Source organism: Electrona antarctica (genome assembly GCF_951216825.1).
Source record: "Electrona antarctica genome assembly, chromosome: 4".
NCBI classification, from domain to species: Eukaryota; Metazoa; Chordata; class Actinopteri; order Myctophiformes; family Myctophidae; genus Electrona; species Electrona antarctica.
Window position 1 is genome coordinate 44,360,790 of NC_136809.1, and position 13,470 is coordinate 44,374,259.

The window sequence follows — 13,470 nt, forward strand, 5'->3', positions numbered from 1 at the left end:
TAGTACATCGACAGTAAAGGCATTTTGGGCCAAATGACAGACCTTATTATATTGAACCAAATGATGTATAACCATGGAAATTATCTCAAATTGGAGTCCCAGAGATAAAAATAAACACATACACGGGATATCAACTTAGGGGTCCTTGAAATGAGAAAAGGTGAGAATCACTGCTGTAGGAAAATGTTTCAGAATTGCTGTTTTTAAGGTAGGAAAAGTGACAGCGAGGAAGAGAGAGAGAGGGAATGTGAGAGGAAAAAAGTAAAAGTAGGTCAAAAGCTAGTATGTGGCTGGACCAGACCATGGGCTTTCAATTTGAAACGACGGATATAGAAAGCCACGACACTCTGACAAGGCGACCAGTTGTGTAACCTCATCAGTCGGTGATGTTCAGGTGGTCATGCCAGTTAGGCTGTCTAGAACAGTGGCTCAAACGTTTTCAACAGTGGCTCATTAGCCTGCGGACCCCCATTAGAAAATATTTGCTAAGGACCCCCATAAGAAAAGATTTTTTACGGCTCTAGCAGTGATTCTCAAACATTTTCATTTCAAGGGCCCTGCGGTTTGACCTGAATTAGGCTATGCATTAGGCTATGCAGTCGTCCTCTGGGACCCCAAGTTATATTGTAAAATCAAAGTTAATTTAACTCCATTTTCCATTTGTACACTCTCTGAGTTACAGACCCATAAGGGTCCATTTGGTTCATAACTGTAATTTAACTGGGGACCCCCTGCAACCCGCTGGTCTAGAAACCAAGGATTGGAGATGTGTACCTATTGATCATGACCGTGCAAGTACAGTGTAGCACTAATGCCAGGCTAGCGTCTCCTCTTTGCTTGACTGATCGCTGATCGCACTAGAGGTGGAAACTGCCGACAGAGGCCTTGCATTTTCATCCGATTGTGTCAAATCATATGTGCACAAAGCCTTCTGCAGGAGCTGTATATATTATCCACCATTACGAATAATCTATCTATCTATCTATCTATCTATCTATCTATCTATCTATCTATCTCTCTCTCTCTCTCTCTCTCTCTCTCTCTCTCTCTCTCTCTCTCTCTCTCTCTCTCTCTCTCTCTCTCTCTCTCTCTCTCTCTCTCTCTCTGCTTCTCTTTATCTTTTTCGCTGTCCAAAGGCAATACACAATTACAATTATCCATTTCGATGACAATAATTGTTTTGGGATTGCTTGAGACTATGAGAAGTCATGAAATACATGGGACTGTGGAGAGAAGGGGGATTCTGATCCTGACTTTGAACAAATTCTCTTTTACTTTGGATCGAAAAGATTACAGTAAGTTGTAATCTTTACTGCTAATGCACTGCAGACCTGCAAATGATAAGACAAGCTTGGCTGATATAGGATACAATACATCCTAATGCCTGGACTGATATTGCTCTGCCATTGTCTAGTAAGTTGATGTTAAGCCAGCAGACCATCCTATAGTATATAGACCTTATGCAGACTGCAGCCATGTTGCCATTAAGTTAATGGCAGGGTGGAAACTAGCCGCAATTTGCCATTGACAGCCTATACATCCAAACAGAAACGTCCTATCTGATTGAATTAAACGATGTCAAACACCAACATTGCAGCTGTACGAAAAGCTTGAATTATCCTCTTTCTACCTGCAAAATGTTTGTTTCATAAAAATCCACTGTAGACATGAGCTACTATATCTGTCTTCATGTGACCACCGTGCTCTGACTTTAGTTGCGTTACCCGTTCAAAACATATCAAATAAATAAGGGAGTGGGTCTCACACCAAGACTGCTATCCAGCCTTCATCAGTGTGGAGAGTGGCTGAATGTAGGTTCCTTTTAAAGGAGTGGTGACATACATACAGTATGCAGGTGCACAAAATCACCGCTAATCACCTCACTACTATATCTGTCAAAATAAATCCTTGCAGGTGATAATTTTTCTAAGTGTTGGAGTTTGGAAGTGCTCATTGGATATCACTCAACGCCGCAACGGCACTGCGTACCACCTGTTTTGTATTTGCACATAATGCAGGAGGCAGCAGGACGTAGCTTTATTGAAAGTGAGCGCTTACAAACTCCAACACTCCAACAAAGAATCAACTGCAAGGAATGTCTTGACAGAAAGTAGCTCATAACATGGCTATGGTGGATTTTTATGAATCTCTAAAGTAATCGTATAGACTTAAATTAAGTAATGCAGATGTTTAACAATAATTTTACTCTTGAGAGAGTAAAATGAAACCAAATGGACCCATAAGGGTCCATTTGGTTTCAGTTTATGCTCTCAAGAAATTAGGGTGCTGATATTGTGCATTTTGTGAGTGATCCAATGGGTCTCAAAGCGCGGGTCCAGGTAGCCTCATGGTTCATTGAGGGGAGGCCAAATGGCCTCTTGTGGGTAACTCTATCTCTGCCCCTCCCCACCTCAATTTGTACACTCTCAGACTTATATGCGGGTCCTTGAAATTAAAAAGTTTGAGAAACACTGTGCTAAACTAAACGGAACAGAGCCTTAATTAGTATAATTGGCAAGGCCTGTGAAGGAAATAAGGAAGGGGCCCAATTTCCTTCCAATATGGCTGTTGTGCATATGAGCCTATTTGAAGCCTAAATTAGCATGGCGCTCTTCTTGTCGCAGAAGCAAAAGAACCCCAACAATATGTGACAGACTGATGAAAACATTTTCAAAATGCGCACTTTCTCATGCGGCGGTTACCCGAGCACATAAAACAAACAAAGAATTCCACTCTCTCTAGCTGCCCCTCCCCACTCGACTTGTGCCAACATCTAAGTTAGCTCACTTTTGCAAAGTGCGTGCGTGCGTGCGTGCGTGCGTGCGTGATAAAGAGAGAGAGAGTATGCATACTCCACTGATTGAGCTAGGATTGGTGGACCAGCGCTGCCTCTACTATTTACGCTGGATTACCCCAACGCTTCAAAGCATTTCACTTCTGCCCCATTTACTGGTGTGTGCATGGACGGACGGACGGAGGGACGGACGCACGCACGCACGCACGCACACACGCACGCACGCACGCACGCACGCACGCACGCACGCACGCACGCACGCACGCACACACTTATGCACCCTTATCTATAGCAGCAGAGTCTCTCCCCTCTTTGAAGACCCTTTAAAAAAATGGTCTCCATTTTAGCACTCAAGTCCCCTACTTGCTGATAGAAATGTCACCGGCAGCACCAGTGGTTAGACACACACACACACGCACACACACACACACACACACACACACACACACACACACACACACACACACACACACACACACACACACACACACACACACACACACACACACACACACACACTGTCTGTTACTTTCAGATGTGGAGATGTCTGGGCCGTGAAGCAACTCTCTCTGCTTATCCATCTATGGCCTCCAGAGATGTAATCTCACTGCTGACAAATTAAATTCCAATGAAGGAATACAGGAAAATTACATGGCTAATCAAAAAGCCAAGGGGGAATCAAAAGTTTCACAAAAAGTACAAGGGGAGCTTAAATGGAACGCACACTGCATCGGTGAAGATGACGTTTGGCTGCAGTGGCAGCTTAAAGAAATACCTGAGTTGAAGCAGCGCAGCACTACTGTCACGTCTGCAGAGCACGCACGCTATTGTCACATCTTCAGAGAGCATGCATGGCATCCTCTCGTCTCTCTCTTCTTTGCTCCAACTCTTAGACCAAGTGGAGCAGAATGATTCACTGCAGTGCTTTTCCCCAGCCCCATGTATACTCTCTCTCTCTCTCTCTCTCTCTCTCTCTCTCTCTCTCTCTCTCTCTCTCTCTCTCTCTCTCTCTCTCTCTCTTTTCCCCATCCCCATGTATACTCTCTCTCTCTCTCTCTCTTTTCCCCAGCCCCATGCATATACACTCTCTCTCTCTCTCTCTTTTCCCCAGCCCCATGCATACTCTCTCTCTCTCTCTCTCTCTCTCTTTTCCCCAGCCCCATGCATACTCTCTCTCTCTCTCTCTCTCTCTCTCTCTCTCTCTCTCTCTCTCTCTCTCTCTCTCTCTCTCTCTCTCTCTTTTCCCCAGCCCCATGCATATACACTCTCTCTCTCTCTCTCTCTCTCTTTTCCCCAGCCCCATGCATATACACTCTCTCTCTCTCTCTCTCTCTCTCTCTCTCGGTTCTGATAATGCACAAATGGACACGCTGTGCACACATGCTGCCAGAATGCATCCCCGTGCTGCATGAGTGCATACAACACATACAGGCAAATAAATATGTATAACAAATAACAAAACATGCACTTAAGTACTTTATCCATTCTCTCACGCATGCATTGCACTCTGCCTGGCAGTACAGTAGCATGCAGGGTCCCGAAACCCGGGCCGGCTCCAAAATCCTAACGTAACTTCATGAATACGGTTACGGGTCGGAAACTATTTTTATTTGCCGCGGCGGCCCGCGGGTCTCGGATCAGTGCATGATGTCATGATGATGCATCTGAAACGGATGGACCGTATGGACCCATGAGGACCTTTTATACAGTTGGGTGCCACCGATATTGTCCCTTATCATTTGACCCATTTAGGCCTGACCTCAAAACTTTTAAAAATCCTTCTAAATCCTGAAAAAATGCTTCTAAATTTTCACGATTTTTCAAAAATAGCAGACCTACAAGCTCGTAGCGCGCCACTCGGTGGCGCGCTATGAGCTTGTAGATCTGCTATTTTTCAATAGCTACATTATAACATAATGTTTAAAACACCAAAAGGGGTTCCCGCCCAAAATGGGTTAACTGTCCTTGTGCGCAGATCACGCAAACCTCAGCAAAAAGAAAAGGACAATGGGCCTCATGCGCCAATAAGTTCCTAACTTTTCCTCTTACATTTCTTCCTAAGTGAATTCCTAAGAGAAGTCCAGTCAGATTCATGAAACGTTCTTAAGTAGGCAGAATTGTTCGTAAGCATGTTCTTATGATGATGAATCCAAATCCTCGTAACTTGAAGGGGTGTGCCAGTTCATTCAAATTATCATAGGTAGACGCCCCACATATCCTAATTAGCATCCTAATTACCATAGGGAACTGCCCCACCAATCCCATATAAGGCATTGGGAATTCACTTTCCTACCTGTGTTCACCCAGGTGGGTGTAGTTTTGCATGACTCCATGGCCTTGCCTGCAGTCACACCTGTGTGTGATTGCAGCTCACAGGACCTCACACATAGAAATAAAGTTGAGTGAAGTCAAGAATACCTAAAATAAAGTCTAAATATGGTGGAACACCAGACTCCAAACATTAAAAATCAATAATACTGTGGAGGTACTGAAGTGAACCGAAATTTTCACATTTTCAATATTCATGAATGTATTTTGATGATGGCGGGGGGGTTATAATTGGGTATGGTGGGTATGGAACCAGTGGTTCTCAAACATTTTCATGTCAAGGACCCCCAAATTGACATGCATTCTGCAGACCCCCATATGAAAATATTTTCTGCTAGGGTAATGTTTTGAAGATTTATCTAAATGTTTTGAAAATAGCCGATCTACAAGCTCAAAATGGGCAGTAATGGGACGCGTTTGTGAGCTTGTAGAATGGCTATTTTCAAAGTATAAAATGGGATTAAAGTGGTAAAATATTCCATATTTTGCTGTGGACTGCCTGGAACTTCCTCAAGGACCCCTTGAGGTCCTCAGACCAAACTTTGAGCATCATGCAGATGGCGCTGTTTTCCCTTTATGTTTTCAGATTGCACTTAAGAACGAAAAACGCACCCTAAGAGTGCTCCACAGTGTGCGTAGATTCTGTTCTTACCTACGAACAAATCACAGCTAAGAAAAGATTGAGGGATCCCAAAACCTTCTTAAAAACTTCCTAAGTGGGTCTAAGAACAAATTTCCTCTTAAGAACTTCTTAAGAACGGTTGGCGCATGAGGCCCAATATCGATGGCCTCCAACTGTATATATACTCTTTAATCTTCTGCTTTAAAATGAGACATATGCATTGCATTTACGTTCTAAAACCCCTATTGTCTGTTCGCATCGCATTTTGAATGAGCCACTTTTAACGTTAACAGCCAATTGAAACGCAGCCAATCTCCAGCAGTGCAGTCACACACACGCACACTGACTCATCACCATCATTATTCGAACGCATAGGCTGGCCTTCAAGTTAGATTAACCTGAGGCAACAACGAACGCTTGGCAATTAGTCTACAGTGTACAGTATATACCATACCGTACACTTTATTTATTCACAACGACAAATGAACAGCAATTGATCAACTCTTTAATTTATTAAATACAACAATGAACTGCCTCAGCAAGATAGTAAATGGTAGTCAAGTCACGTCAAGTACATTTTAGTTATGAAGCACATTTAAAAAAACAAGTTGACGAAGTGCTCTAATGCATGTGAACAGAAGCAGCATAGTCTGTCTGTCTGTCTGTCTGTCTGTCTGTCTGTCTGTCTGTCTGTCTGTCTGTCTGTCTGTCTGTCAGAGTTTTTGTTTTTGCTTTTGTTCACATGCAGACAGACAGACAGACAGACAGACAGACAGACAGACAGACAGACGATAACTATATAAAACTCTGTAGAGCACATTCTATCAGGATGGGTTGCCTATAGCCAGGGCTGTGTAAGGGCTGTGTTGGTTGCAGAGAAATGGCGGTAAATAGCATTTCTATGACATACTGCAGTGCAACTTTTAGCATTTCTGGCACCCCCTATGGGCAGACGTGTGCATGCTTTAGGCAGTGCACTTTGTAGAGGCCCCTGAACATGTGAATCCAATTGAATTGCATGGGTTGATTGGATGTTGCGTTCATGATATATGGCATTTTATATACAGTAAGAAATACCCCACATGATCGCCCTTTTGCTTCAACTGTGTTCGTTGGTGGGACGTACGGTAGGAAGCTAGCATCTGGTCAGAGGATCTAAGTGGCCTAGAGGTGTACCGTGTCGCCACCCCTCCCTGCTGGGTAGTTCCCAAGGGGGGGGGGGAGTTGGCCGAGGGCATAGCGGGGAGCTGCTGGCAGCCGTCCTCCTCGCCCTTGTTGGTGCGCAGCCATTCTGTGAACCGTCGAAGGTCGCCAGCTGTTTTCCTTGTTGGTTCCAATTTGGTTACCAAACCATCCGCGGTTTAGTTTCCTCTGTGTGCGGCGGGGCGAGTCCCTTCCGCTGTGAGGTTACTCACAGTGACAGTTTAGCGGGGCAGTGGGGCCACTCTAGCTTGCAAAGATTGGTCAGTTGCCTGCTGATACGGCTTGTTACCCCCCACACCTACATGTATGTGTTCTTTGATCACTTCCCTGAGTCAGGGCAAGTGAGCCTGCATGGGTATACTACTGTGTATATCCTAGATGTACACAAACACATGCAAACATCCTCAGGCTGAAAGATGAGGGGGAATTACAGTCTTTTCCAATTCCTACTGTCTAGTGATTAATGAGTGACCTCTTCAATTTGTGTGTGTGTGTGTGTGTGTGTGTGTGTGTGTGTGTGTGTGTGTGTGTGTGTGTGTGTGTGTGTGTGTGTGTGTGTGTGTGTGTGTGTGTGTGTGTGTGTGTGTGTGTGTGTGTGTGTGTGTGTGTGTGTGCGCGCGCGCGTGCGTGCGTGCGTGCGTGCGTGTCTGTGTCATGCACATGTGGGCGTGCGTGCAAACTTTATATTCATTCTCTCTGATATTATCTGTGTATGCTGAAGCAGTCGATTAATTAGCTTTTGTTTACACGCAACCCTTCCCAAACTCATCCAATATGCATCCCAGCTAATTAGCTACCACTGCAACACAAGGCCATAATATTATCATATTAGCTTAATTGGCAAGGCACCTGCTTTGTGTATATGATATATCAAAATGTGCTACATGTAGATATCACCCCACTCAAAGACAAACAGGTGTGATTAATTCAAATTTTGAGAGGGGAGTGCCAAATCTGAGTTTGTTTTGCAACGTATTCCATCAGCACTCCCCTTTCTCATTTGCCCTGCACTCATGTGATTCATCGAAGACCATTTCCTCCGCCCTCCCACACGCTCCCACACGCTCCCACCCATCTCTCTCTCTCTCTCTCTCGCTCTCTCTCTCTCTCTCTCTCTCTCTCTCTCTCTATATTTCTTTGTTTGCATCTCTCCTGTCTCTGTCACTTGCCTCCCTCCCGCCCCCTCCTGGTTTCTCACCTCCCCCTAAGCCAGAGCGATGGGAGGGGAGGGGAGGGGAGGGGGAGGGGGGCGAGGGAGTCAAACGGTTGTCGTGGGGAACATCAATAAACTGATGCGACTCTCTCCTCTGCAACCTGACAATTCCCCCGCCGGAGAGAACCTTTCGCTTGTATGACGGCACCTGTATGCTCCGTTCCTATCCAGTTCCACTCTCGCTCCCCAGAGGAGGGAGACAGACAGACAGACAGACAGGCGCACGTACTCACACGCACGAATGCACACACACACACACACACACACACACACACACACACACACACACACGAAGAGCGATGCCGCTGGTATGAGAGAGACAACGGAACGAGAAAGACACTAGAGTGAGAGAGCTTATGAGTGTTTATTTCATAGTGAAAGAAAGAGAAGGGCTTGATGTGCTTCCATTTCGAGCGGTGTTGCACAAATAATACAAATGATGTTCAAGCTCACGTTGTGGGCTTGTAGATCAGCTATTTTTGCTGTGCGGCAATGGCGCACACGTAAAGTGTAAATCCGGCTAGAGCGAGACGGGTGTGTGAGACGTGTATATTTGATACTCGTACATTCGCTTTTCCACTTCTCTCATTCCCAGCGGACATCTGTCACTATGAACTCGCTGGACTGTTTTACCGCTCTCCCAGGGCTCTCTCCTTCCCTCTGTCGTTCTTTCTCTTGACTCTGTTGTGATGCACGCGCGTGCGTGCGTGCGTGCGTGCGTGCGTGCGTGCGTGCGTGCGTGCGTGCGCGCGCGCGCATGTGTGTGAGAATATAAAATGAATATAAAAGTAGGCCCATAGACAAAAGGAATAGGGGAAGAGGGATGTTGAACTGGGCAGAGGAGAAGTATAATATAAACCATTCTAGTCTGGTAACATTTATTGGACTAAAAGCTGTCATGACCCGAAAGATCTTATTATCTGAAAGTTCTAATTCTTCTCAGTCCCACAAGCATACGTTTTCCATCACAAAGATGGGGTGTAGACAGCTTGTGATTGCAATCACCTAATTAGGCTGAACTTGATTTCTGGAACATCTGCGATAGATTTTCTTTCATTGCGGCCTATCAGATAGAACACTGGCAAAGAAATGTATTTATCCATTGACGTTCTGAAGTGCAAGATCAAAAAGTGCCGTGGCACTTTTTGGGTGTTTACTTTGGAGCTGGCTTCTGTGGTTTCGTCTGTGTCGCATGTGCATGAGAATGTCACATCTGCAAGACAAATGTTTTCCTTGAATGTATTATTATTTTTTGCCTCCCGTCGCATCTGTGATGATGACCAATATTAAAACATCTCTCATGTATTAACAGTGCATTTTACAGCATTATTCACAGTGGCTTTCACATCATGGACTGATGCATAAGCACTAGAGATGCACCGATATGGAAATTCTTGACCGACCGATACCGATCGTTTTTGTTGTTTCTATTTCCCCCTTTTGTGCCAGGGAAACAAATACATCTTCAATACAAGAAATAAATGTTCAGAATCTACAGCTTGGTAGGCTGCAGAAAACCAACACACCAACACAGCCAACGCAAAAGTGTGTGCTTATCAATAACAGATAAATATCGGCGACTGCCCATCGGTTAATGTTTTATTTGCCGATACAGATATTGACCGATAAAGGCAAACAACGGCCGATACCGTTACGTGGCCGTACATCGGTGCATCCCTAATACGCGCCAATAGGGGATAGCGCTTGCTAGCGCCATGCAGCTAACCTCCATGTCCGTGCTGTATACGTTGTGCCAGGCGATGGTGGAGACGGTGAACAACCTCCTGCAGCCGCGAGCGCAGGCGGCCTGGAGAGAGCTGTCTGTGGGCGAGCAGCTCCACTCGGCCACGCTGCTCCTCGACACCGTGGAGGCCGGGGCGTTCATGTTAGCCGACAACCTGCTCAAGACGGACACTGTGCAGGAGACCACCGACAACATCCGTGAGTAGAGCTTTAGTTGTCCCCCCCCCCCCCCCCCCCACCTTCGATCAAGGCCCATTTTTTATTCGGCATTTGAGCCACGGACCACCATTTGATTGATATTTTAAACTCTCAGACCCAATTCATATTTTGTTGTCGTCGGATAAGATTTTGTCCACATTTCCATGCTGTATTGACGGGGTTACACAACAGGCAAACGTTGAATGAAAACATCAATTCTTCTACATTCTCTAATAGTGCAGACTTCTTGTAAATTTAGTAATGCAGATATTTAACAATAATTTACCTCCTGAGAAAATGAAACCAACATTTGGTTTCATTTTACGCTCTCACGAGTTAAATATCTAATAAGGCAGGGGTTCTCAACATTTTTGGCTGGGGACCCCCGGGAATGCTTTGGCCATGTATAATTTGGCGACCCCCCCGAGGGGTCACGACCCACGGGTTGAGAACCCGTGCTTTGAGTAACCATGGACCCTTATTAAATAAGCGTCCATGGTTACCAACTCTCCATCATTTAGCTGGGGACCACCTGGAACCCCCTCAAGGACCACTGGTGGTCCCTGGACCACAGGTTGAAAAGCACTGATCTAAAGCGTTGGTTCTCTGTTTGGCTCAGGGCCACCCCTGTAAATAATGTTTGTTTTCATCCACGGCACCCCTGAATGACATTTACTATTACAGCACCTTCTTACGTTTATGTCAAGTATGTCAATCTTTCCCCCTAAGATACAGTGTCGCGAGGAATTTCTGTTTCCATTAGGAGAGATTGAAAATAACTTTTATATACTTGGCCTTTAACCACTTAAACCCCACCATACTGTACCTATTCTGGGGGGAACATTCACCAAAAATAGCCGACCTACGTGAGTTTGTAGATCTGCTATTTTTGGTGAAGAGACTTGTGGCCCTATCTTTGGCACGCCTCATGGACGAATTTTGGCTTACACAGGGGCCCTGAGCCAATCGGGGCCCTTGGGTTCAGAATGTCCTCAAAGTCACGGCTCCAACAAGCTTTGAACTGAGCAGATTGGACTTTGGACGTCAGAAAGATAATGATTGGCCTGGGCCATGGCTCAATGGTCCAGGCACCTTGGCTGGTAATCCAGTCTGGCAGTGTGCCGCGGGTTCGACTCCCGATCCCGACGGCCTTCACTGCATGTCTTCCCCCCATCTCTCTCCCCATTTCCTGTCAGCCTACTGTCCGTCCCTCCATAAAAAAATATAAAATAAAGGCGAAAGCCACAAAAAAACATTAAAAAAAAGAAAGATAATGATAGATAATGGCCAAAAGATAATGGCCAAATCGTCTTGAAAACGGCCACTTTAGCCGGTTTTCGATTGCCGATTTTTGCCCGTTTTTCTTTAATATCACAAGCTTGGATCGAAGGTTGGACAGTAACAAACTAGCTACCTGAGTAAAGTTCACCTCTGCCTTACTGTTAGGAAAAACCGTGCTGAACACATACAATTGGGCGGGCTTTGGGGGGCCTTTTGGTTGTGTGCACAGGGCCTATTTTAACTTTAATCCATCCATGGCACGCCTTACCCTTTACCCCTAAACTTCTTTGCCATATTTTACTATTTGGAAAAATATTTTGAAATAGTTCAACTTGCATCGATACGTTTGTGAATTGTAGATCGGCTATTTGAACTAGAGATGTCCCGATCTGTATCGGAAAAGTATCGGTATCGGCCCTTATTTGTCATATCAGGTCATATTGGTGTCGGCGAATATGCCAGTCTAACCAGGCATAGGACCAGGCATAATCACAGTATTAGATAATTTCTTAGTATAACTTGTATAACACAACATTATGTTACAAAATGTTTTTACCGGGCTTGAATACATTTTTCACTTTACTTAAGTCTCGCTGCATTTCCCAGGACTTTTCTATGTTACTTTCTCACACTGTTGGTGACCAGCTTATACACCACACATGCCATGGAGAAAGGAGATTAATGGAAAATTGATTGAAAGCAAGCTGGTACAGTAAGAACTGCAGAAACTTTACCAGCCTATGCGCTGAGAGGGCAGCTTTTTGTTGGAATGAATTGGGCTGCCATTTTTCTGTTTCTCATCCAGAGTCATCCAGAGTCTAAAACATGATTGAAAGCTGATTGAAAGCACAGAGGAAGTATCGCTTGAGGTCAACAAGCGCCTAGCTCTCCTGTGCCAGATTTGTCTAGTATGGCTTTACACTGTGATGCTGCACTGGCTTTAATAATCACCGAATAATTGTAGCGAGCTTGGATTTGTTCATTTCAATTTGAGATCTACGGTGGCTTGTCTGATAGAATCGGTTACTCCATTCTATTTAAGTGCTTTGCTGATTTCTTCACTAGAGGTATTATTTGTCCTTATTTTATATTATTACTTTTTTAAATCCAGTATACAGTATCTCACTGAACTGAGTGTTGAGGTTAGAAATAACCACTATATTCTTCACTGACCGGGCTCTCCCAGGGCTCTATCCTTTTCCCCTCTACACTATTGTCTTTTTGCCGAAAATAGTCAATTTGACATAACTTTCACCACAAAATAGGGACGATAGGGTTCAAGTAGTTTAGACCGTGAACAAAATTCCACAGACGTTTTAGACGAATGTATTTGTTGATATATTTAAGGGTCCATGCCGGTGGTCTGCCATGTTTAGCCCATTGACTACGACTCACGATAACATTTCCAAAGCACACCAGGCTTTGTTTATTTCTCGAGGAAGGCATGGAAGCCACAGGATAACAACATTTACTTCAGTGTGTTAAGAAAATCATTTTGCTTGACAGAAGTAGTTCAGCACTGGGAACTTTAAATGCCCCTTTTATTTTATTTTTGTCAAAGTTAAGTTGTCTTTGAGTTTTAATGCACTTCAAAGCACGGATTTTGGCTTGAAAAGTGCAGCCAAAAACACTCCCTGGAGAAAACAAATTTGCCTTCCATTTTGTTTTAACTGGCGCAATGCCCAACATTGACTCAATTATTGAGGTAAGGTCAATAATGTTTTAATGACTATGGAGGAAATGTAAATAGTGAAATACAGAAATCAATTCACAGGAAAATAGTCTGTGTTTATGTACAGTACACTATATGGCTGAAGCTGTGAAAAGATGGTGACATATTTAATGACATATGTTAACATATTATGTCATTCATTGTCATATCACCGTATAAAGAGCGAGGTGATGTTCACCTCAGGCGCTATACTGTACATGTATCCGAACACGAACCAGCCACCTCATGTTTATGTGTCATAACACGAGGCACCAATGTAAGCACACTACCTGAATTCACAGCTCTCTAAGCAATAACACTGGCTGTAAGTGGTGTGCACTATAACACAATGCACATGTGAATAGACACGGATAGAA

General features: G+C 44.4%; 1 protein-coding gene across 2 annotated transcripts in view; it reads left to right on the forward strand.

Annotated features, from left to right (window-relative positions):
* Positions 1–13,470, forward strand: part of LOC306922491 (adhesion G protein-coupled receptor L3-like) — a 214,149-nt gene that overhangs the window by 145,275 nt on the left and 55,404 nt on the right. For both annotated transcript variants that reach the window (XM_079500133.1, XM_079500134.1), the window contains one exon: positions 9,918–10,101. In XM_079500133.1, the coding sequence (XP_079356259.1) occupies positions 9,918–10,101 (184 nt within the window). The remainder of the gene's footprint in view (positions 1–9,917; positions 10,102–13,470) is intronic.